The sequence below is a fragment of the Takifugu flavidus genome, chromosome 5 (genome assembly GCF_003711565.1).
Source record: "Takifugu flavidus isolate HTHZ2018 chromosome 5, ASM371156v2, whole genome shotgun sequence".
Lineage (NCBI taxonomy): Eukaryota > Metazoa > Chordata > Actinopteri > Tetraodontiformes > Tetraodontidae > Takifugu > Takifugu flavidus.
The window spans coordinates 8,772,851-8,798,525 of record NC_079524.1 but is presented as its reverse complement, the minus strand read 5'-3'; the positions used below and the strand labels follow the sequence as shown (position 1 = coordinate 8,798,525).

Below are 25,675 nucleotides of genomic sequence, written 5' to 3'. Positions count from 1 at the left end.
AGAAATAAACAGACTTAAAGTCATATTTCTACATTTTCTATGAATAATGCATTTTCAAAAAATAATGTGTCCAATCAATAGGAAGGATACTGAGGTGACACCATTTCATATATGAAAATAGAGTCTCCTGAATTCTGCATGCACACGTGCGCACCTGTAACTCACATTACCTCTCCTCTCTGATGAGTTCAGGTGTCAGTCACTAGTCTGACATGCACACAAGCGGTCGGGGGTGGAAGAGAATTGATGAGTTTCGGCATGGGGCCTGAGAACCGAGGAGGTTGTGGAGAGGTGGGCTTGATGGCCTGCTGCTCACAGGATGATATACAGTGTTTGGAGCATGCACAAACATTCCCCCACATGTACCTGAGCTTCTGCAGCAGAAGGCCTGCAGGACTGTTTGCAGCACATGTTGCAGGGATGTTTTACCTAAGAGTCACTAATCATGGGGTGACTGGGCTGTATAGGCAGCCCTGATAATTGATGCTCCCCATGAGAGAAAGGGCAGGGAACAGGAAATATGCTGCTCAGAAATGGAGAGCAGGAGAGGGACGGTCAGAGCAACCTGGACAAGCCACGTCTGGCCTGACAGAAAAAGAAGTCATCTTCCGCCAGAACAGTCAGACAGCACCGTGAAGGAATTAGAATGACCTAACAATCCATTTGTGAAAGCTGACAAAAGACTTTCTTTTAATCTGCTGTGTGTTCTTTTGAATAGGACTAAGTTTAACAGGTCTCCCTGCACCTCGACAATATTATTTCACAGTGAATACAAAGGTGTAGTTGTGAAAATCATTTTTTTAAAGATATCTTTTTCTACATAAAATGGAAATATTGATACTTTTCCAAAATATTCAGTCACATTTTATTACACATGGTAATTTTCTCTAATAACGGTATGAATTTTTAAATTTTAAAGTAAGTCCTCTGACACACTCGCAGGTAATATTCAATATAACCGCTAGATGGCGAAACAGGCAAAGGTTTTTTCTGTTCGGCAACTTGAAGTCGCACCACACACACAAACACACACACACACACACCTACCTTTGTGCAGTGCTTGAATACACATACACACAACCCTTTAATCAAATTAATATTATGTGTGATCACTTTAAATGTGTGAAATATAATATAATGTGATGAAGCCTCACATATTTCAAGGTTATGTGTTGTCTACATCTCCCCACAACACACACACACACACAAACAACTGCTATATGAACACAATATGTTCATTTTTACAACAGCTGATGAAGGCTGGGGGTATTCTTCGCCTGAGGTGAGCTAGAATTCATTTTTGCCAGCTTTTAATCTTCAATTTTCAAAGTGTCTCCAACATCAAACGGTGTTTTATCAAATGGTACTTTATTACTGCATAATAACAGGCTAGCAGGAGCATCAACATGCACGGTGGAGCAACGATTTTACCATCCCTGGATCACATTATAGCACAGATATGAAGTCGGGCCAGCTTCGACGTGTCTGATGCCTCGAGCAGATGAAAGATTCATTGAGGAAGGGGTGAAAGGCGAGTCGTTCTCGTGTCAGCGAGCCGCGGTGGCGTGTGTGTGTGGGTGGTCGGGACTCTGTGTGTGTTTGAGCTGGGGGAAAGAAAAGGAGAAGAGGGCTTGCTTCTGATGATGCTCCCTGCGTGACTCCTCTCTCCTCCGTGGACACTGCTCGCTTGTTGTTTTAGTAAACACGAGGGTCCAGAGATGAGCCAAGTGGAACCCGCAGCCGCCACAGCCCACCCAGGAGCCAAGGTCAAGACCACAACCTTCAGACACACAATACACAAAACCTGCACCTCCTATAATTTTCCAGTATTGGCACTGGAGTTTAAAAAACAGTAAAAATTCTATACCTTTATATTCAGAGCTCAATAATTCCCTCAGACGTCGGGGAGGGTTTGAACATTTTTTGAGATAAATCTCATTTTAAAGCGAGGTGACCAAAAGAAATCTGGAGGCTGAGAGGGATCAAAAAGGGTAAAAGAAAGAGTGGGCCAGTTCTCCGGCAGCCCCGCGCTCACATGTGGCCCGGGCTTTGCTTATGTAGCCTCACTTCAAGGCAAAGGACCGAGCAAACGTAAACAGCAGAGGAGCTGCAGCTGGGGCAGGGAGGCCGTCGCCTGCTTACCGAGACCTCCGTACGGTAAACAATGGATCCAGTGACGCACAGGACTTTGGCAGCGCAACAGACGAGTCGCTGCAGCTCAGAGAGGCCTTTGCTTTTGTACGTTTACATATCCGCTCTGTCAATATTTACCCCACAGGGAAGCACGCAAGTTTCCATTCCTTTTGTACCGGGACGACGGTCCCTCCATCCCATAGGAATGATGTCAGACCAGAGAGGACAAGTCTGTCTGGGCCCTGGAATCCCACTGGATGCTGAAGGTATCGCACGGAGCTGTGGGGAAGGTGCCGAGTGCAAAAAAAAATAAAAAATGTAAAAATCAACATTTCAGTTCCAAGAGTTGAGCAGCAAAGAGTTCTGCAGTTGTAGGAATTCACCAGCTCGGCCTCTTACAAAGGTGACATCAGCAGCAGCCCGGCCGGGCCTGGCGCTCCAGAGCCATAAAAGTCCCAGCAAAGTCTAACTAAAAGACAATCGGAGCTCCAAATGTGATCCACTGCCGATCGCTAGTACGTACTTGGTCCAGCAGAGTCAACAGACTCACAAATTCATTTCCATGTGAAGCAGAGCTCTTAATCAGCGAGTCCTTAACGCTTTGCAGATTGACCGGACGGAAACCTGAGCCGTAAATGACTCGGGACCTGGGTCAACGGGGGTCGGCGCTCATTCACGGCCTTCGCCTCATCAAATCAAATCAGGTGTCACGGTTTGATCTCTGCAAATAAACCAGCATGGCCAGAGCCGCCTGCCTGCCGCTCTGCCTGGATGTGTGGTTTATAAAAGACTCAAACAGACACCCAGGTTAAAGTGACTGGAAACCTAAACACACGTCTCATCCAGACCTTGACATGAGGAGACAAGACACTGATGGGTGAGGTGGAAAACACCGCGGTACAGCTCACACTATGGAAAAATTCCCCAATATGTAATAAAACACCACTATCTGACACTCCAATAGTGCTACGGACACAGGAGGTTGTGTAAAGGATAATCCGAGATATGTCAGAACGCCAGCCGATGCTAATGCTAAGCTAACATCGTCCAACATGGCTGAAAAACGGGTTTGGCAGGAGTTTGTTGGCTTTTGTCAACTTCGGGCTGAAACGGTGTGATGTGTGTGGTCTCGGTTGAGATCCCCCACCCAGTGGTCCGCGTACACTTCCTGAGCTGCACGCCACCTCGTTTTTTTCCCACATTTGATGGCTATCAGCACCTTTACATTTGTGCTTGACAAAACAACGCTTGCACACAGCAGCTCTCCTCTGGGCGCCGCGCGACAGCAGAAAGAGGTCCCACGCTCAAAAGACCTTTTTTCTGCTCCACATATTTGGGGATCGGGAAAACGTCAAGAAAATGTCGGTTTGAGATCGAGTTGTGTCTGTGCGGGTGAGGATGAGGATGATTTAAGTCTGAACAATAGTTTTGATTTCAGGGCACTTTAGTGGAGTTTGTGCCGAACGGTGAGCGAGGTCAACTCAACCCGCAGCATACTGTATGCGCTCGTGTGGAGCGGGAGAGGAGTGTCGGGGACTGAGATGTTTTTACTGAATATTTCAAAAACATCCTTTTTAATTCTTCCCCCTCCCCCCACATTGCCATCACATTATGCACTGATTTCAACAAACCCCTCAAAAATGGATCAAATAGTAAAAAAACAATAGGCAGGATTTTAAAATTCAAGAAAATGAAGCTAGTAACAGTCGTTTAAATAATAGACAAGAGTTAAAAGAGGGTTCAAATTGATCTAAAAGTGACATTATTTCTTCCACAGGAACTTCTCATTAGTCTTCCAGAGACTTTTGCCCTCCGTTTCTCCAGACCTGCTTCCAGCTGCAAAGTTAGTGTTGATACAAACCCTCCTCACCTCTGCTGGGTCCGTTAGTCTGTTAATACTCTCTTCGTTACCCTCGCTGAGAATGTCCCAGAAGTCTTTGCGACTGCCTTTTGATCGGGTCTGCTCGGTTTTCGAGTCTGTGCTGAAATTCCTTCCGGGGGTCGGTGTCGCCGGATACCTTACTGATGAGCAGGTGGGGGTCCGTTGGGCGCTTCTTGACTTGGGTTTTAGTAAATCGTCAAGGATGGAGGTGTCTCCTATCAGGTCAGTGAGGAAGGAACTGTGAAGGGAGGTAGGTGTGTTCTGCCTGGGGGTGTTAGGGCTCTCAACATTTTCCCTTTGGCCTTGAACATTTTCACTGGTCCCGGTCGATGATTTTGGCTCTTGCCGATGTTCCTGTGCTGTGGGTTTGGACAACATGGCGGACGTGTCATGGCTGAGGTCCGCAGAAGAACGGCCGTCTCTGTCTGCCTCCGCAGACCCCAGACCACTGCTGCTGGCCTGATCCGAGCCAACGCCGCCGCCCGCCCTGGAAGCTCCAGAACCAGAAACACTGGCTCTCTTTGTCCTCCTGTGTTCTCTGGTCCTGCAGACCATCTCTTCCTGACACTCTGACTGCACACTAGGAACATCACTCGGAGCACCTAGACTGTTCTTGCGGGAGACTTTTTCACTTTTATGGGGTTCCTCAGCACCAGTTTGTGGTTTTCTGGGCTTTTTCTGTGATGAAGTAACACTGTTTTGTGGGGTTCCAGGCCTGGATTTAGGATTCCTCCGAGTGTATTTAGGAGTTCTCTGGGCTAACTGACAACAGTTTTGTAAGGTTCTGGTGTCTGCGTGAGTTTCCATAGCAGCTATTATTGTGGATGTAGAGGAGGTGCTCCGCGTTGAGTCAGGTTGCGGGAAGTTGTCTGTGACTGTAGACAGGCCGGGACGGTCCAGAGACGTGTAATACTGCCTCAGCCAAGTCACCCTCTGCCCCGGGTCTCTTCGGAGAAGCTCCGCAGCAAACTGGTGCACCGAGGGGAATTGGAATTTCACCGCCATTTCCTCTAGCTGCTGCCTAACAAATGTGAAAAATACACAGGAAAGAAAACAACATATTTAGACACTTTAATTTATATATGCGATGCGACGTTATTCAACAAGTTGTGGTTTAGGATTAGCGTTAGTCTACGTATAGAGTCTCATGGAGCATGGGGTGGTTTTCTTCACCCTGTAGGCAGGTTGTAAAGCTTTTGCTCTGACCACAGGTCGCTGGTGGTAGAGCCGTGTTATGATGGTGTTACTAACATTTGTGGGTTTCAGTGGAAAAACAATAAATTAAAAGTGATGGCAGTAAAACGTGACATGCCTGTGGACTTAAATCATTAAAACAGTGAGGTTAATTAAGGGGACGTCAATATAACTTCAGCCATGGGGGGCAGAAACAGGCTTCCCTTCGGAAAGTGAGATTAGTACCACAAAAGGTGTCTGTGCGTCTATATGAGTGTTTTTGATGGCAGTGGGCGGAGGCGATATTATGGGACAGAGGTGTGTACTTGTGTGTGTGTCTGTGTGTGTGTGCATTCTTCTGAGGCTGCGCGTGTGTGCGTCAGTGTGGGTTTGGAAGTCCTGAGGCGATCATTTTTGGTTAGTCTCAGGAGGTCTGCGGTTGTGAAGGAGAAAACTCCTGCACTGTCAGGCATGAACATAACGAGGTAATCTTTGGCACGGTCCTGGGAAATAGGTGGAAGGGAAATCTCAGCGGTGGTCTCGCTGAACACACGCACACAAAGGCCCAGGTGGGGGTGCTAGACATCATATCTGTGGCGATTTTTGAACCGTCTCTCTACAATTTCAAGGAATTTCTTTGAAGCGGACATGCCGACTTCAAACCGCACATTATTTTCAGCCCTTTCCTCCTCTCAAAAACTCTTTTATTACAGTTTAAACATTTTTTTAATGTTCCTGCTGGTCACCACTTCAACCTTTCATGCCCAACCATCTATTCAGTCCATCTCATGTCCCGGTTGTTTTTTCACTTGCCCTACCTGCGTATGGCTTGTGGGGTCTCTCCAACGATGAAGGTGGTGTGTCTGGTATGGTGCACACTGGTTTTGGTGAAGATTACTGGATGGTCTGCACTGGGCTTCTGCGATCTAACAGCTGAAGGGCAGGGCCGATTGGCTGGGCTCGCTGACAGGCTCTGCTACAATCAAGATTTACAGAAGAGAATACTGATATCGGTGTCTGGGCTTCTGTTACCTCTCATCAGTATGCTGTACTAACATACTACCTGCCCATCTGATGTATATCTTTCAAAATACAACACATGATGTGCAAAGCTATAAACAGATCCAACTCTTCGTTCTAACTACTCGGTAAAATTGGCGAAACAGTGCAGGCTGTTGCTGAACTGGTGTGGGACAGAGATGCGCAGCCTGACTATGGTTGCCACCCTCTCTTGAAAAATGGAATCATCCCATTTTTAGAAATAAAGGGAAACGCCCCCGTATTGAGCTGACACGGGAGTGCTTCATCCTGAGTAATCATGAGAATCAAACATAAAATATAAGATGTCAATAGAATTAATGAATGATATATCCGGCTCATGTCATTAGTCCTGGTACTGTTGCTTGCAAAAAAATATCAGTTCACAGTTCAGTCTGATGTCGCAGTGTTTCTGTAGCCTGTTTGCTGTGACTCAGCATGTTTCTAAGAGGACTTCTGTTAGCGTTTTTCTAATTGCACTAACTGCAGCATTACAGACATGCTCTGCTTTCAATTGCTTTCTGTTATTTCTCACCACTTAAGTTAAGCAGGACAGAGGTCTGCTGAAGAAAGAGTTTTATTTTATGTTTGGAAAGACTGTTATTATAAAAACAAATGAGTGTCCCTTCTTTATTTTTCAGGCAGGAAATAATCACTTAAATTTGAGTGATTGTTTGAATTTTGGGTTGGTAAAGTCACTTCAGTTGATGTCCAAATCATTTCAACAGGCAGGAAAACAGCGGCATACGGACCTCAGCGTTGTCTAGGAGGTGATTGGCTGGGAGCTGAGAGTGCATCTTGCGCTCAAACACATCCCGTTCTGCAGCTCTGCTGATCAGCTCCTCTGCTCTGCTCCCGCCCACCACACGCTGATTAGAGTGCGTATACTTCACCTCTTGCACACGCCCTTTAAACAACAACACAAACCCAATGACAAGGACACTCAGTTTGTGAAAGTTCCAAAATAATTATAGGAATGAACCTGACCTAGCACGCTGTCGATAGCTCCCGCTCTCCTCCCTGATGTTGGCGAGGGCTGACATTTGGAACTTGGACCAGATTTTTTAGTCTGTACGGATGTGACATGGCATCGAGCACGTTTGCCTTTCTTTGAAGGAGTGTGCTCTTCTTCTGAGGATGTGAACATCTCTACGTCTTCAGAGGATTTTGATCTGTCCTTGATGCTGACATGTTGTCTCTTTTTGTTACAGTCTGCCCTTTGCTTACTGCCTGATGTGCTCTCTTTCTGCCTGGTCGTGATTTCTGTGTCCAAATCCTCAGATTCATCTGAGTACACCTCAGCATGGTATGATTTCTGGACGGGCCTGCTGAAGTCACCGTGTCTGCTATTGTTGGGTGAGGATTTCTTTTCACCCTCCTCACCTCCAGTCCTTCCCTCTTTTGTCCATCTTTTCCAATGATGTCTCGTCTTGTCATTTCTGCCCTCATTTCTGCCTCCACTGTCTGAACTACTGGAGATGTCAGCTGTTTTTCTTTGTAATTTTGGACATCTTGCGTGATTGTCTGGGTTACAGGGGATGGAGGAGGCAGTCTTCCCTTGATCCTCAAGGTCTTCCTCAGAGCTCTCACTTGGACAACTCTCATCTTCTATTAGCTCGGCCTTCCCATTAACCCTCTCTAGTAGCTTAGAGAATCCATGCTGTAGGAGACTCATTGGTTCAGTGGCAGCATTCCCACCCCTCTTGGTATCCACAGCATTCTTCAGAAACTCACACTCATCCTCTTCACTCCCACTGCTGAAGTCTAACACTCCTTCGGGGACCTGTAATGCTTCTCGCCTCTCATTTGCTGGTTTATCATCTGGTCTGACTCTAGAATTCCCAGATCCCTGAAATGAAAATAAACAAACTGCAAACAGCTGAAGATGGAACCGATTTAGATAGAAAATGTGGCCTTCTGGGTGGTTTGAGGATCTGATACATATTAACAACACTATATGTCTAAACTGTTTTTCAAACCTTTTTCAGTACACAAAGCTGTGTGAGCCTTCAATATGCAGTCCAAAACAGATGTACATAATAAAACATAAAAAATATGAATAGGACACATAAATATAAATACATATGAACAGTCAGGAATGAGAACAATAATTGTTCTCGCATTGCTGGACCTCAGCAGTATCAAGTCATCCAATGTTCTGCTCTGTGCTTTTGAGGGAATATGGGCGGACTGGAGGAGGAAGCACGGCTGGAAGAAAGATCTTACTGAATGTTCTATCTATGTGTAAATAAATAAGAGAGGAGCAGAGAACCGGCTTCGGTGTGGTCTGAAGCTTCCATTAAGACAAGCAAGTAATTATGTCCAGCTGTTTCTCACCGCATCAGAGCAAAAGCAGCAAACAAAGAAGCTCCACCAGTTAAGATTCAAAGTTTAGTAAAAAAAAAAAAAGATTTACAAGCCAAGACATTTAAATTACACTTGGGGTTTGCCGCTTTTAAAGAATATTTCATACTTGATAGTTGATGGGCCAGTTCAGTTCGAATGGAATGAAGTCTGAACAAAACATCAAAACTTCCCTACAACCAGTCTAAAGTTCTGGTACGTCTCAAACACTGGAGCTCTGGACAAACGTTGATGGAATTCAAGTGTAAGGATATAGACTGGAGTTTCTGATGATAATGATACTGTCTACTGTAAATCTATACACCAAATGCCTGTATAATGTGAATGTCAAAGAAAACCAGCTCTGTCTGTGTTCCATTAAAAATAAGAATATTTGGTGGCAGTTGTTTTTCCTCATAAATGGGGCACACATAACTTTGGCACAAAGTAAGAAACAATAAACTGCTATTAAATGCCAAAAATGGAATTAAGAATGTTGAAGCAAACAGAGAAATTAACTTATACGAGCTGGTTGACTGACACATGAGAGGGTTTGAGGTACCCCTTCTTTCACATGGGAATGGAGGGATGAGTGGGCTGCCTGGGAAAGAAGACAGATTGAGGGATGGGAAAGATGTGTGCCTTGTGTTCTGGGTCCCCAAGAAGGGCAATAGTACTCACGCTAACTCCCTCCTCTGTCGGCCCCTCGCCTGTGTACACGCTGGTGGTTGTGATTCCAGCCTCCAAACGTCCTTCACGCTGTCAGGAAGAACATGTAATACATTGTGACATTCCAGTTTAGTGCAAGTAGTAGCTTACATGACCATATAAGACTACATTCCAAGGAAATGCAGCATAATTGCGACTGTCGTTTTATGTGAGTTAAAGAGACAATCCTTTAAAATGTAACTTAAACAAAAACAAAACATCGCTTTTGGGTATTCTAACCTCTAAGATCTTCTGGGTGAGACAGGTTCCTTGGGTCTGCAGCCTGAAGAGGTTTTTGATCCCAAACAGCTCCCCTTTGAAGTTGCCGTGCACTGCTTCAAAGTACCTCCGTGAACTCTCCTTACCCAAGACCGTGCACTGCAACTGCTGAAAGACGGAAAAGAAACCAAAATAGGTCAGAGAGCACACAATTGAAACCTTTTTAACCGTTGTTCAGGCTATAAATGGTACAATAAGAGAGAGGTGCATATCAGGTGCAGATTGTGTATCAGGATGCAACCGTGACTATTAGTTAGGACATACCTGTTTGTAAAGCTGTCTAAGGTAGATAATCTCCTCTACAGTCCCCAGTGAAATGAGTCTAAGAACAGTCACATCCCTGCACTGGCCGATGCGATAAGCCCTGTGGAGAAACACCAATGTCTCTTCAGCATATCAACTCTGATTAATAAATAATTATTTAACAATGCCGATACATTCTCGGGCCTAAAAGGAAAAAGCGTGCTAGTGCATAAGGCACTAGCATTCTCTCTGTAATAAATAAAAAATATTATATAAATCTCTTCACCCCCAACTTCCCAGGTGATGTTGTGTTAAAAGATTTAACCTTCAATCAACGTAACTGGTGTGGTTAAAGAAAATGCACGAATACTGAATCAAATCCCTCAGGACTTTAACGTGCCTAAAATGTGACTAAATTTTAGAGTTGAAAAGGTCAAAAGCTACCTGTCAATAGCTTGTAGATCACTGGATGGATTCCAGGTGGGGTCAAACAGCACCACTACATTGGCTCCCACAAAGTTCAGACCAAGTCCACCTGCCCTGATTATGCAAAGGGCGTTTGTGTAGATCGCAGGAAAACAAAATATAATAGGACACAAAATATTAAATAATGCAAAAAGTATTTTTAAAAGCAAAAAACATCACAATATATGAATTACAATAAAAACATCTCTATTTTTTTCTTTAACTAACATGGTGGACACCAGGCAGAGATTCACGTGAGAGGAGCTGTTGAATTCCTTGACAATTTGGACTCGGTCTTTGGCTTTGGTGGTTCCATCCAGCCTGCTGTAGTCCAGCCCCTGTGCCATACAGTAGCTCTCCAACACATCTAGCAGCTGGTTCAACACATATGGTCATGAAATGTCCGCAGATCAATGACTTGAAGGTCACTTTAGCCTGAACTGCTTTAAAAACACTCACCTTGGTTGACAGAGAAAAAAGAAGCACTTTATCTCTTCTTTGCAGGTAATATTTCAGCAGCTTCTCCAAAACCTTAAGGAGGAAAGTGATTATTTGGCATAATTAATCCACAAGAGCACAACAAATATTGCGTCAATGACAGAGATCCTAAACCATACCTTCATCTTTCCACTGTACATTGGGTCTGACAAAGCCTCAAAGGATTCATCTTTGCATCTACGAACAAAATCTGGAAACTTCTGGAATACCTTTGAACAAATGGCACCCACATATTTTTCCTACAAAAAAAATGTATGTTGTATGTAAAAAAAATATGTATATTTCAAATCAAGTCAGCACTTAAACAGTCAAATAAGGGTCTTGGTTTTAGTAGCAAATATATAAAAGCTGTTTTTGGTCACCATATTCTTACCTGAGACTTGCTGGTACCCGCAGTGGACTTAAGTAGGGCTACATTGTTGGAGACTTTCCTTAATATAGCCAAGTAAATAAAGTAGAGATGCTTCACTTTCAAACCTTCTGAGTTTGTCTGTAATGAAAGAAAATACAATTAGAATATGGAAAAAGAGGGGAAAAAACAACATAAAGTTACATGAATTAAAAAGTAAGAAATAGTGATTAGACATAAAAAAGGCCAAGTCATACAAAGTATATTACAAATCTCTCCTATCACAGCCTAATTGGAGGTGATCTAATCAAAACATTTTCTTAACACTACTACACTTCACATTGTGTCATTAAGGAAGCTCAATAAAAAGCTAACAGGGTGAACTGACGCTGTAGCAGCAGCTTCTGCGGGCGCGTCCACTTTGACAACTGCATTTCTCTGAAGCCCTCAGGAGTAACGTCACATCCTCAGTGTCCAACACTGTCTGATAGACCATCTGCTGAAATTCTGTCAGGGAGCAAAAGACCACCTAGAAGAAAATACCACAGTATTTCTCACACCAATAACCCTCGTCGGAATGCACCAAGGAAAGAATATCTAATAATGAATAACCAACAATAAAAAATGTTGAATTAATTAAATACGGAAATACCCTGTCATCTTTTTTGGGCAACTGTTCTTTGATTAGAGCTTTAGTTCTTCTGAGGAACCAGTGGGAAATCTTCCTGGCCAGGGCCTTGGCAGTCTTCCTTCCTGTAGCTAGAGCACGTTTGGTTGCACTGTGCCTTTGTGCTTGCTCAATCAGGTATGAATAATGAGTCTTGAACAGTCCCAGGCTGCCAAGGCAACCAGGTATGGCCCTAAATAGAATTTAAATCATGTTTGATAATAAGTCAGTTGCCGAGCAGGAGGCATCTGAACCCAAACGTACTAAATGACATGCTACTTCATACCAGTCCATGACACACCACAGCTCTTCAAGGTTGTTCTGGAAGATTGTGCCAGTGAGGCCAATTCTGACCTGATGAAAATGGAAAGAAGTCAAATTTCAAAATCTAACCATTTGGGATAATTATGTATTTAGATAAATTTGTGAAAAAAAGTATGGATTTGAATGGCCACAACTGAGTTCTTTGTTATCATTAAATCCACATTAAAATGATTTAAATTCTCACATAAAAGGCTGATTTCATAATGAAAATTCTGACCTCACACTTCAGATCTTTCATGGCCTGAGTGATCTGTGAATTCGGGTTTTTGATCCTGTGGGCCTCATCAACAACCACAGCAGACCAGTCAATGCTGTATGGACGACAAAGTGTTATCATCAAAACATTCAAAAGAAAACATAAGAAAATTCACATTTCTTCTTGATTATTGTTACTTATTGATAAAGGAGAGAGAGAGAGAAGCGCCCCTTTAAGGAAACGGTTTAGGGTTGGGCACTGATGGTGTTTTGAAATTAAAATGAAACCATATCTTACGCATTAAACTCATCCAGACACAGCCGGAGTGTCTCATAGGTAGTAAGAGCAATCTCAGTCCGTCCCTTCCTGATGCGAGCGAATTCCTCTTCTTTCTTCAACCCATGGACCACCACGCTCTGAAAGTGGCCCCACGTGTCCAGTTCATCTTTCCAGTTATACAGAACAGATAGTGGGGCCACAATGAGAAACACCTAGAGCAGATCACTCACTTAGTGGCTGGATCTGGACAAAAAGCTCTATATATTGTGACAAGTGTGTCTTCTTTATGCAAGTAGGATATTTTAATACTTGCTTTATTTGGCTTATTCTGCCACGAGGTAAACTGACTTTGCAGGAACTGAGGCCTGTTTTTCTGGACATCCACCCATGTGCCTGTTTTATGCAGCACAGCTGAAAGAAAAGCAATGACCTAAGTGGTAGAGAACAACAGTGAGAGAGACAAACACAAAATAAAGTCATTGAAATAAAAGACAAAAAATGTCTAGCAGCTGATGTGCTTTTTACCTGTACAGTTTTTCCTAGGCCCATATCATCCCCTAGGATACAACCACTGGAACGAATGTAGTTATTGTAAATGAACCTGACCCCTTCTCGCTGGTAATTCCTCAGGTATCTGTTGATAGTATAGGGGACTTTATCTCCATCAGCATCATTCAGCTCTAGGGCCACACAGGACTGTGGGTCTGTGATGCTGCTTGGAAACATGGGTTTCTCCTGAGTCCAGTGATTCAAGCCTGCTCTTATGATTTTAGAGACAGGCACAACCTCCTCCTCTTGTTCATCGTTTCTCTGATTGCTTAAGACAACCCATGCCATGGTATCTTCATCATGAGAGGTGCTGAGTCTCTGAATGGTGGCTTCTTGCAAGGTGCCATCTTTTGGGTCATGAACCAGACATTTGTCACCTACCTGCCAAGAATCTGGTAAACAACAAGCTCAAGGTAAATTATGTGCTAACAATTATATGTTTATACACTGGTTGTATTATATTGAACAAGGCACAGAAGCATTACACTAACTATTTCTGATGGATCACCTAGGACCAACATTCTGAACGAGTTAAAAGTGCAAATGTAAGAAGGAAATATTAACATAATCTCAATTCGGATGTCTCTCGGGGTCGTGCTGCAGGATAAATCAATGTCTATCGTAAAGCCAACATTTAACGTTAATATGCATATAACTTTTTCTTACCATTCTTTACCCAATTATCTGTAGCCATAGAAATATCCTGTTCTTCGTGAGAAGGATAAAGTCACAGTAGCATGCTAACTAGCTTGAGAAGATGTTATGGGCTATAAATGCAATAACCGCTTTGCTCAAAGACTTGTCACAGACTATAAGGTGTGGAGCTGCCGTTATAATAAAATTGCCATCCATTCTTTAAATTAAAATGTCTTTTTATATCCCGAAAGGGAGAACAATGCAATATAGACGTGCCGCAGCTCAAGAGCCGCTGGTGTTTATAAGTTTTGTGAAGGCAAACGCACTTTCGAAACATTTTCGATTGCTCTAAATCACTATTATAACCAACTGGGAAAACTATTAAAATATAATCAAATCTGCCATTATTGTTAGTATAATGATTTGATTAGGCTTTTATGTACGTATTAAATTTCTTTTAATTTTTTTAAACCGGTGAGTAACGAAAGTGCTTCAATTAAATGGATAAACGTGTGCAAGTCAGACGTAGAAGAAGGTTCAAGAACACTCTGGATTTTTGACACTCGGGTCTGTCCAGATGTGAAATCCTTACTTAGCAGGAAAACGTGTAGTTCTAGTAGCAGAGTTTTTGTTTTTGCAGTATTAATTGACAAATGTGTGGCAACCATCACACTAATATATGAAATAGCAAAAAACAAACAAAATCCAGAAATATTTTGGACATTAAGCACCGGGAAAAAAGAAAGTAAATGATTTATAAGAATATTATTCCTTATTAGGGCGCTGGTCTTAGTCGTTTTTATAAATATGGCCTGAACATATTCAAAAAATAAATTATGCTGAAATTTTTTTTTTAAAAAAAAAGAGGAATAATAATTGGCTACGAGTTAGAATAATTCTTGTTTTTAATGCCGCTATTATTTATACTTGAAATATTGTTGAACGTGTGTACCTGCATACTATTGATTATACTCAGAATAAGATTTGGTTTTACCTTGAAAAGAAAAATGACAAATATTTGACATGATAAAGCTCATTTAAATTTCACCACATAAAAATGTTACTCTCACTTTCCATTATTTCCCACAAATCAATGTGTTTGCATGTATTCTACAATGACCATCAACAGACATATGTGCGTCTGTTGCTAAGCAGAACAGACAGTAACGTTGTCACATTTTTTCATCCCTGACCTGACTTTCCCTAAACTTGGCACCCCAAATCAGGACTTGGTCTGCTTCTTGCTATGGTACATTGCCACTCAAAAATGGAACTTATTGTTCCTGTTTTCTCAAAGCTGGGAATTTATAGGGCAGCTGCCACAGATGTTCTCATAAAGAAGGCCAAGCACTGATGTCAAACATTTTACATACTGCGCTGGATCTCACACAGGTTTGTTGACACTGAGCTACAACCCTCTGAAGGCTAATTTACAGCAAAACTTTGCAGTTTGAACAGAGTGTGGCATTTTATATATCGTTACAGTTCCCTTTTAAATAGTTTTCGTATAAAATGAGAGACATGTATGAAAAATCAAAGTAACATTGTGTTATCATTGAGTTACTGAATGTAATAAAACTTTTAGAGTATTGTCTATATTCTGGTTTGACAGTAGAACAAGATTTCAGAAATATGATATACTCTTTAATTCTTTCTCTTTTTGAAGTGAAATAATGATATATCTTATATCTTTTGCAAGGGCAGTCTTGTTAGCCTTGTTTACCACGTTGGGGCCACAGACAGCCGTGATGACACAAGTGATTCTGCTCAGTGAGCTGATTTATACCGTCGAAGCCTTGATGACCTGAATTTGATGGGTCGTCCCTTTTGTCCTGCAGTGAGATGGAAAATCTGTAGAGCAACATACTTATGATTTAGCATCCCTCATTACTCTGCAGCCGCCTAAAGGAGCCTTTTGTTTGTCAACTACAAAAGTTCAACTCACTGCAGGATGTGCATCAAAGTTTTTGTTGGGTTAAACCTTTTTAAAATGCTTATTGCCACCTTTGAATAGTTGGTTAAATTTCCCAAATGTTTCGTGGTGTGATGCGAAATAAAGACAGTTCCAGAGATACCCACGGCTGTTATTACATCACTGTTGTCCACCACCTATCAGCTACATTAGAGTCGAAGTGTCTGATCTTGGAGCGAAATATCCCCCTCTTTGGCTCATCTGAACCACCTCTTACCCAACATGAAACACTGACGAGCACTTCGAAGAGCTGCATGACTGCACATCCCAACAATGAGGCTACACAAAAAAACACCAACTCAGCAGAACTGGACGTTTGTTTCTCAAGCGTTTAAGCATGCAATTACTTTGCCCTGTGCTTCTCAGTTCAGTCTGTATTGGGAGGGTTGGGTACCCTGTGGTGTCTGTGGCAGTTGAACTGCAAATGCGATGTGGGACAAGGGTACGTGCTGGCTCAATTGGTTGGATTTTGATTGCAGGAATTGTGTGTGAGGGGAGCTAAAAGCTGAATGGAGGTAATTATGTGTAACTTACCTATTTGTCTGCATGTAATCCGAAAACCATGAATAAATAACTTCATTCAGGTCACAATTTCGTAATCATTATACAAAGAGCATGTGTTTATGGATCAGGGGGTTTGGAAATGCTGAGGGTCTGCATGCATCAGTGCTTGTGGCGCACATACACATTGACCATATGGCAGCCAGAGAGGTTCACGGAGCCATGCTTACGGGCTATTTAACACACATTGCTTTCTTCTTCACGGCTGTACTGCAATCCCAGACAAATCAGAGCTGGAAACCTTTAGAGGGAATGAGAGAGAACGGTCCCATGAGGCCCAGAGGATGTAAGTCCGGGGGGAAAAAAATGGTTAAAGAAAATGGTTTATTGCCACATTTGTCTATTGTTTTACTCCATTTTCCCCTCCTGCAACTTATTTGATATTTAACATTATTTTCTATTTAAATCTGTCAATTATGTCACAACCTGAAATGGCCGTTAAAAAAAAATATGGCTACACTAAGTATATGAGTTTATTGTGACCACCCCTTGAGCCCAGACCTGTAATTCTGACACAAAACCATAGATTATACAGTGTAAATGGAAAAAAATCTGAAGCAGCTTTAACGCCACAAATAAACATTAACCATAAGATTACAGAAGATTTTAGTTTAAAGTTGCAAATATGTTGGAAACAAAAGCACATTTTAAGTTGTTCATAAAAAGAGGAAAACGTATATTCAGGAAAACCTGGATACATCTACAAAATTATATATAATTTGTAACATAGTCAACGCATATGCTTCTGCTCCACACAAAATCACCAGCATTTCGTTTTCTGCCTTTTCTAGTGCCCCACGTTCCCCTCCTTTATTGCTTTAATGTTCTATCTTTCCACCCTGTGTTCATCTCTCATCTTCACTGTTTTAGTGTGTGGTCTGAGGACGCTGCCACCCAAGGTGATGCTCAGGTCGTAAAAAATGTCCTCCTGTGCTCAGAGAGATGCCGAACGGAACACTTATCTAAACACAGTGATAAGGTTTACCTTGTGTATTTGCATCCAGTGGTTTTGTTGTCTGTCATAAATCTTACTTACTTCTACTAATACGTACTAGTTGTTTGTTGCTAAAAGATAATGGAAAGAATTTTTGTGTGTCCATGATCTGTCCCATAACGTTGCAGTCTCCTTTCAAATTTTGTCATGTTAGAAACGCGAACATGTTTTAATATTTTTATTGGGATTTTATGTGACAGACCAGTACAGAGTAGTGCATATTTGTAAAGTGTTACAGATTTTTCCAAATAAATATCGAAAGCGTGGCTTTTCTGAGTAGTAAATACATAGTTCTCCCAGTGCAATTACAGTCAATTGAGGAACGTCTCTACCACTTTTGCTCATTTTGCAATTCTTTTCCACTAATTTTCTGGAGCTATTTCAAAATTCTTTGCAAAATCGCCTGTTTAGTCAGATTAGCTGAAGTACCCAAATGAAGCTGCGGTTGTATGTTTAGGGCTGTTGTCCTGAACAATCACTCCAGTTTCATGCAGCTCAACAGGTTAGTGGTTGTAACAGACCTGCTTGGCCTTTCCATTTTTGGATGGTGGATTTAAGAGTGTTCTTTGAGATATTCAAAGCCTGGGAGATGTTTTCATAACCTAACCCTGCTTTAAACTTGCCCACAACCTGATCTGTCTGGTGCTTTCCTTTCTCATCATGATTTCTTCGGCAGTGTTCTGTAGCAAACCTCTGAAGTCTTCCCAGAACAACTGTATTTATACTGAGATGGAAATACACACAAATTGAATCTATTTTCAAATTAGGTGTGTTCTAAAGACAGTTGCACTGGAAGGCTATCGGAGTCGTGGGGGGGGCACACGCATATTTACATCTTTAAACATATTCATCTTTCGTCTGGGATCACAGGATCAGAACATAAAATACAAATATGCGGGAGGACATCTACAGTCACAAATGCTGCAGCCTGGGGATAACTTTTACTCAAAGTCCAGGTCCAGAACAAAGTTTAAGTTCTCTAAATCTTGCAGCAGTATATATGCAAGGCTCTCTGCCCCTCCCACCTCTTTGTTTCTGTATTTATTCTTTATTGATCCTCTTTATTGTGGACAGGACTCCTATCATATTTAACCCACTTCTGGGGTGGAGGGGGTGGAATCTGGCAGTGGCAAAAGCTCCACATAGGGCGCTGTAAATGTGGTTTAGTCCCATTTCAGCAGTTGCTTCTGCTCATGTTTACCTTGCATTGTCCCTTTGACGGTAACGGAAATAAAGTAGGCCAACACTCCTTCAGTGAAACTTAAAGTAGCTGAGGTGTTTTCTTCCACGGTAATTAGCAGGGAGTTGCTTTATTTCTATCAGATGACTCATCATTTCTGCTTTCATTCTTAATTCCAAACAGCTGGGTTTGCACATCCCATCTTTCATCTGGATGCAGTTGACCATCATTCAAACTGTGTCATAATCCCACATAGACTCATAATGACAGAGATCTCGTTTAGCCCCGAGGCCTTGGGAACGGTGGAGGTGTTGAAAAATACGGACTCGTATTCCCCGTGTCTTTAACTGGCTGGTTGGGTGGTCTCATGAGCGCATATATCATTCCCAGTGACCATTGTCTCTACAGTTCACATCAGAATATTTAAACAAACAAAGTGGAACAAATTGCTCGAGTGGAGATGGAAACATGGCAGCGTGGTCATGCAAATTTTTGGCGAGCTCTGCAGAAACATATGGAACAGAAAGGAGAAATACGAAGGGTAAATAAAGATTGAAAAGGGGAAGTGGCCGTATACCAAAATGTTGGGTATGACAGGGGAAGCTGGTGAAAAGAACGAGCGAGATCCAGCTCTGTGTGTGGTCTGAGGACCTCCAGGCTTGTTCCGGGGTGTTTGAGTGCAATCTTCCAGGGCTCGGAGAGGAAGGGAGAAACTAAAACAAGGAGAAAGAGAGGAGTCTGCACAATAAAGAGAATGTTTGCCTTTGCTTGTGTATGAAAGGCGAACAAGTTTGAACGGTTCTTTTATGTGGAATAAGCAAGCAAACACAGATGCACTTTTCACCCAGCGAGAATTCTTTTTTCTTTGTAAAGCTCTCTGACGCACTCTGACTGTGAGACATGAAACGTTAATCCCTTTTTAGCCGGACTTTTTCCATATGCCAACCGATTGACAAAGAGATTTCGAATCTATAAGATAACACTAAATCACTGCAGTTGTGTGTTTGTGCCGTACATGTGGCACAAAACTGTCCCACAACAAACAGCAAAAGCCCAGCAGCCGCATATTTGACAGTATGAAGAGATTAATGAAATATGCATGTAATTAGCTCCCTTAAATGCCGCACTCTCACAAATCCAAACACAGTGTGCACATCAAACACAGAGACATTCTTGTGCTCAATTAAAATCAACACTTAGTGAGGCCTCAAACCCTGAAACTATTTCCAGAGACATTTCGTGCCCCGTTGTGAAAAAGCGCTCTATCCCCGAGCCTATGGGAACACAGACATTTGCACCCCATGTATCGTCACTCACAGTTTACTCTTCATTAGGTTAAGATGCCGATCTAACACCATCCATCATCTCTTAGGGTTAAACAGAACCTTCGACCCGAGGGGAAACAGATATCAATGTAAACAAGGTGCAAGTACTGACAAAGAAAAGGTTCACAAAACTGATTGATGAATCATGCATCAACTTTCAAGGCTGCACATTTATAAGATTTTATTTTAAGAAATAAACATTTTTGATAGTGAAATGCAACAGCCAGCTGTTACTCTCACTTCCAGATGAGTTTCCTGTGTTCTGTTGCTCTAACACAATGAGCTGAAGGCCAAAATGTAAACTTGGGTCATTAAATTTGACCTGATTTTTATGCAGAATCTGCTGAAATTAGCATGTCTTTGGCATAAATATTAATTGAGAATTTTTAAGTTTAGATTAGACATGTTTGAACATCCTCCTGACCCCACACAACCCTCAACTAGCCATTTGGCACTTTTCATTCAAATACTTAAAGGAAGGGCATTGCGACATTTTCTAGAATAAATTATTATTACAGTATCAGGTAGTAATCCAATGCAGATTCCAACCTGAGAATAAACAGGAGACCCTTGTTTGCATTGCAAGGTCATGGGTTTTACCCAACTATCTATCAAACTAGACACATTTACACCAAATCCAGAATGCAGGAATGTTTATGATACCCTGTTAAATATAATGATGGGTCAGTTTGTCTCCATGAATTAAAGCTTTTCCTTTAAAAAATGGAAACATTCCCCTGTCACATGTTTGAGGGCTTTTACTTTTTGAGGATGGCACTTTTACAGAAAGTTCTGGAAGGCCACAACTGAGCTGTATGTACGTATGCTGATTTCACCCTGTACGCTAAATAAAAGCCAGGATCCTGTTAAGACATTCCCTGTTTTTATGGGAATTGTAAAAAAAAAAGAAAAAGGAGTTGTACTTGTGCATCCACATCTCAGAACAGACAAAACAAACACTTAAAGTTACCACTGAGGTAAACACACCATGACAGGGTTTAGATCTTTCTAAACTCCAGCATTAAGCAGGCGTCAGCTTGCTGTGCGTGTTCACAACATCATCACTACTCGTCAGTACGCCATTTGCAAAAGTACTTTGGTTAGAGAAGCAGCAAATTAATTACAGCTACATGAATTTCCAGTCCATGAGGTATTTTTAATTAAATGTGTGAATTTCTAATTGTCGCTGACATTTCTTTTTTCGAATAGCAGGTCTACAGACAGTGCTATTTCACTGCTGACATGTTTGACAAGAGCAAATATAGCGCAAATATAGTCCCCTTGCGTCCTGACGAAGAACTGACCTGAAGCAAATACGTGAAACCTCAGCAAAGCGAAAGTGTAATTAATTTTTTTTTTTTTTTTTTTGCAACAGCCACATCACACACAGACTGTATTGTAAACACTGTAATAATGTTTAAACGTGGCAGTCTGGCCGTCGGTTATGTTCTTTCTGTATTTTGTTAAACACAATGACAGTGTTTTACATATCATTCGCTTTGTTTTTCCTCGGTGACATGCTACTACACTGAAGAAACAATGAGGCCTGCTGGGCCTCTCAATCAGCATCCAGGCTGGGCTTGATAAGAGGCAGATGTGGATCTCAAAACACTGATTATGTCTTGTTTATAAATGCCGTTCTGAACAGATTCTTCGGTCTTGGGAGGATATTTTCCCCCTTCTCCCTCAGATATACACAGGCCCTTATTCTGACACATGCCACAAACAAAGAACATTTGGTTCCGTCGGAGGAAGGCCCGTGTTTGTTGGAACGTGTCGCTCAGGGCCACGGTTTATGGCATCAGCGCGGCAGCGATGAGTGATAAAAGTATACAGATGAGAACTCCTACACTGACAAATCCTTCCAGAATGAAAATCAAAGCAATGACTCGATCCTGACAGAATTGAAGATACCATCATTCACGCACTGCACTCTAACCCACCAGAATCTGCTGTCTTGATTTGGTCCTTTTTTTCAGTATGCTTTTCTATCCATTCCTTTTCTGTTAACTGCACTTTGTCCTTAGTGTCGAATATCCCAGCTTTGGAAAAGCAGGAATACCCCCCTGGACCAGTCTGTCACAGTACACACACTCACACCTTTGAAGTCTTCAATCACCCTCATGAGCACTTTTCATGCAAAAATATAAAGGTTTATACAATATTTGTTGGCTTCTGAACACAAGAATAAAATATGTGGTCAACGTGCAGTATTTCTTACACAATACTTTCTTTTCCCTGTTGGGTTCTGCCCCCCCCCCCCCCCCCCCACCAGTGTGCCCCCCTCCGAGGTCACCCAACTCAGCCTCTTTTGCCCCCTCACAGTGCCACTGGCAGGAAATGACTTCACACACAGAGAATGAATCCACACCATCAGACAACAAGCCCCTTCACCTCGGGTCAAAGGTCAGCAGAGTCACCAGGGAGTCAGTGCATGAGGGTGGACTCTGATCAATTGTCAGTGGCGGACAGTTTGAGTGACTCGCGTGTTTGTGCGAACGACTTTGTGGTATTTCAGGCATGTGTGACTGCCCACGCGTGTTGCGAGGATTCACTTCATAGACTGGAGACTGTATTACCTGGAATTGGCTTATAATAGTGCTTGTAATACATATGATTGATATGTTATAATAAAACAAGACAGATTCTTAAATTACTATATGCATGAATTATTTTGCTAATTTTACTGTCAATTTCTTTCAGATTTATCATCTAAAAATGACTGCAGCGAGGGGTCCCTCAACCAAAACGATTAAATCTCTCCGATGCTGCATCCAATACAAATTTGTGTGCAGAGAAACTGCATTTCAACTTTTAGCCACACCACATTTTTGACCTTGCTTTCTCTAACTCCTGAAGGAGAACAGCAGATTAGCAAATTATACTCCCCCTTGCATTGAATAAATCACAGATTTGTTGGAAACATTTGAAATAGTAAGTATGCAAACATGCTCCAGTGCCCATATGTTACAATACTGAACATCTGTTTAAACTCTGCTCCCTTTGAAAGCACTGTAAGAGTGTGACTTCCAACAATTCTGCTCAGTCATAAAGCTGTTCCCTGCTCCATCTTGACCCAGCTGCTGGTTCCCTGTGGTCCATCATGGCCGCCGGTGCAGCAGTAAGGGCTGAGTGCATGGCGAGGGCCTGTAGGGATGTTTACGTTCCAACGCGGGGTTGTCTTCAATCATACGCGGAGCAGTTTGACAGCTCGCAGCACCGCCTGGCCTCTGTTTATCTCTCCCAGTTTCCGACTGGCTTTCTCCACATAATCAGAGCAGCTCGGATCTGAGAGGGTAATTCCAGCGTTCTTCATTTAAACTGCAACATAAATAAGTGGGACAAAAGCAGACATTACAGCGAAAATACTGAAAACAACTGGCTTAATCATAGGACACAAACTCTAATGCTTCTTTCATTGTGAAATAGAAGTCCAATGACCGCACAATGGAATTTTGTAATGTGTTGATCCCATCATTATTTCATAAATTATGGAAAGCTCGTAAATTTGGATGAGTTTGGATTTGAACTCTACTAAAACTCCATGTAGCAATCAACAGCATTCTAATAGCCAGCGTTTACTGCTGGATCTGGAGAAGATGTTGGAGCTGGCTCATATTTAGACAAGGCAGTGGTCTGTTCTGCACAACTAGCCCGAGAGGCTGTATTCCTCTTTTTTTTATTTTTTTTTTTAACTTCGAGTCCTGAATGTTAACAGGAAATGTGTGCAGCCCTGAATGTATACACATGCCTCAACAAATAAGCACCATGATACAATATCAACACTGGACAGAGAGATGGAGAAAGCGCAAAGACAAAAGGGAGGCAACAGAAAACAGGCGCCCAGCGGTCGCACAGATGTAGCTGACAAATCCTTTTTTTAACTCCGCAAAAGAGGCTATTTAACAGCTGCCATTTGTTTGTTTGTCAGCAAAATGGCTCAGAAAGTTATAAAGAGATTTAAATGAAATTTTCTGAAAATGCTGATAATGAGCAAAGGACCATATGTCTACATTTTGGTGATGCTCCAGAGGGACTTTGCCATTAGATCGTCTAAAGAAGCCAAAGGGGCTTTAATTATAAAGCAACCCAATATATGTACTGCGCTATGGGTGTAAATCACAATATGTGGTGAAACAACGGGGGTCCGAGTGTTCTTCCGAGTTCTAGTTATAAATTGAGGACGCGGAAACATTGAGTCACACAGACACTCAGCAACCAATGCAACTGGATTAAATTCAAACAGCTGCACAAATCCACCTTTGCAGACATTTTGCTGAGGGTGGGTCTCTGTGGGAGGGGAACTGGAAAAAGTGACACACAAAGTAAGAACCCTATAAGGTGTCCAGACCTCCTGTTCTCTACAGCCTAAGAGCAGCGGGAACTGCTATCAAGTTCATAAAGCAGCATCAAATAATCAGTTAATTCAATTATATAACAAACAGCAATGGTGTAATACATCATAAGACATTCATAAAGTCAATATGTCTTGTGATGCAGAGCCTGATTTGGACCATGTTTAAGCGGTGGCAAAATTCTTAAAAACTGAACACACAACAGACGAAATGTACACCAATTAAAGATGTAACAGCCTAGAAAGTGCTTAACGAAACAAAAGTACATGGAACAAAAATGCTAGAAAAGGTGTGATGGTTGTGAGTCTGGATGTCCTGCAGGTGCAGGGCTGATGATCAGGTGCAGAGTAAAGTGGGGCCCAAGTTGCCCTAAAACTGGATCACCTCTGCAGATATGACCATTTAAACCATCTACACCGTGTTTGTTTCGAAGCAGATAAACAGACAGACATAAACCGCTGACGAGCAACTTGTTGAAGATGACGTGACAGCGTTAATCCCGTCCACTCATCCGTTTGGCTTTGTTTTTTGTTCCCTCAGTACAGGTCATCTGTCCATTGGAGGGTGCACATACCATTCATTCATACCTGGGGGCAATTTAGAGTCTCCAGTCAACCTGACGAGCCTGTTTTAGGACTGTGGGAGGAAACCAGAATACCTGGAGAAAACCTGTGCACACATGAGGAGAACAAGGGAGCGAAACCAGGAATCAGATTACGATCAGGCGATAGTTCTGACCACAGCATCGCCCTGGAATGACTTTAATTAGCCAACTTCATTTAAGCCATTCATTATTTTTGTTTTTGACATTAGCCACTTATGATGACCGCTCATGTATTTTTTGACAATTTATGTTTTGTTTTTTGTTTTTAAAAAAAGACGTTTTTATGAGCATCGGCCAGCAAACTGTCTTAAACCAGGGTTATTCTAGATCTTATAAAGTAACGTGGGCTTCACCGATCTCGGTGGAAAAGGGTTGATATGCTGAGCCGTGTCTTCACCCTGCTTCCTCCCAAAAGACCCCTATGGACAAGTCATCTGCACAAGTGACACAAATTTTATCTGCATGGATTTTTAAATGGCTTTGATCATTTGAAGATGTTGAAAATAGTCCTCGCAAGGACACACCGGCCTTGAACACTCATCTTTTTTGATAGAGAAATTGTTGCACCGTGGTTGAAATGTGTTAATCCAGCAGGGGAGCACAGTGCTTGACGCTTTATAAAATCAAATACAATATTCAAATATTGTTCAAGCATATGGAAGGGATGAAGGCTGGGCAAGGAATGTGAGGAGACAAGTGGGAACGTGATTTTGAATCCTCGTCTTCGAAATTGCTTTATTAGCCCGAGAGCAGTTTTCTCTTCAATAGAATATCTGCAGAAACACCAGAGGAACATTCTGTTTTAATTTTTTTTCATCTGTGAATGCTGGATTATGACCTGTACTTATATTATATATTACCTGTGGAGTTATTTATGCAGATCTATCCTGATGTGGTCTCTTCTAAGTCTCTCACAGCCCAA

The 25,675-nt window shown here is 42.1% G+C and overlaps 1 protein-coding gene across 2 annotated transcripts; it reads right to left on the bottom strand.

The window, feature by feature from the left end:
• Positions 1-1,214: 1,214 nt before the first annotated feature.
• ercc6l2 (excision repair cross-complementation group 6-like 2) lies at positions 1,215-14,094 on the bottom strand. Of its 2 annotated transcripts, none has more exons than XM_057031979.1 (20): positions 13,793-14,094; positions 13,103-13,518; positions 12,891-13,007; positions 12,596-12,789; positions 12,320-12,413; positions 12,065-12,132; positions 11,764-11,971; positions 11,500-11,640; positions 11,136-11,252; positions 10,882-11,001; positions 10,724-10,795; positions 10,493-10,638; positions 10,244-10,339; positions 9,821-9,920; positions 9,518-9,664; positions 9,251-9,328; positions 7,214-8,075; positions 6,979-7,133; positions 6,007-6,164; positions 1,215-5,036 (listed from the first exon to the last, which is right to left on the bottom strand). In XM_057031979.1, exons 1-20 carry the CDS (start codon positions 13,818-13,820, stop codon positions 3,896-3,898), a joined length of 4,458 nt encoding a protein of 1,485 aa, XP_056887959.1. In that variant the 5' UTR covers positions 13,821-14,094; the 3' UTR covers positions 1,215-3,895. The 2 variants fall into 2 exon arrangements, with proteins under 2 accessions (XP_056887959.1, XP_056887960.1); XM_057031980.1 differs by having other exon boundaries at positions 6,007-6,161.
• Between the last annotated feature and the right edge of the window lie 11,581 nt (positions 14,095-25,675).

Bases quoted from the DNA above. Each gene is read 5' to 3' on its own strand.
- ercc6l2 (XM_057031979.1), bottom strand. From the start codon at position 13,820: ATGGCTACAGATAATTGGGTAAAGAATG. The intron at 7,134-7,213 runs GTCAGGTTCATT...TGTTGTTTAAAG, and splicing joins AGCTATCGACAGCGTGCTAG to GGCGTGTGCAAGAGGTGAAG. The intron at 5,037-6,006 runs GTAGGGCAAGTG...CACATTTGTTAG, and splicing joins ACCCCACAAGCCATACGCAG to GCAGCAGCTAGAGGAAATGG.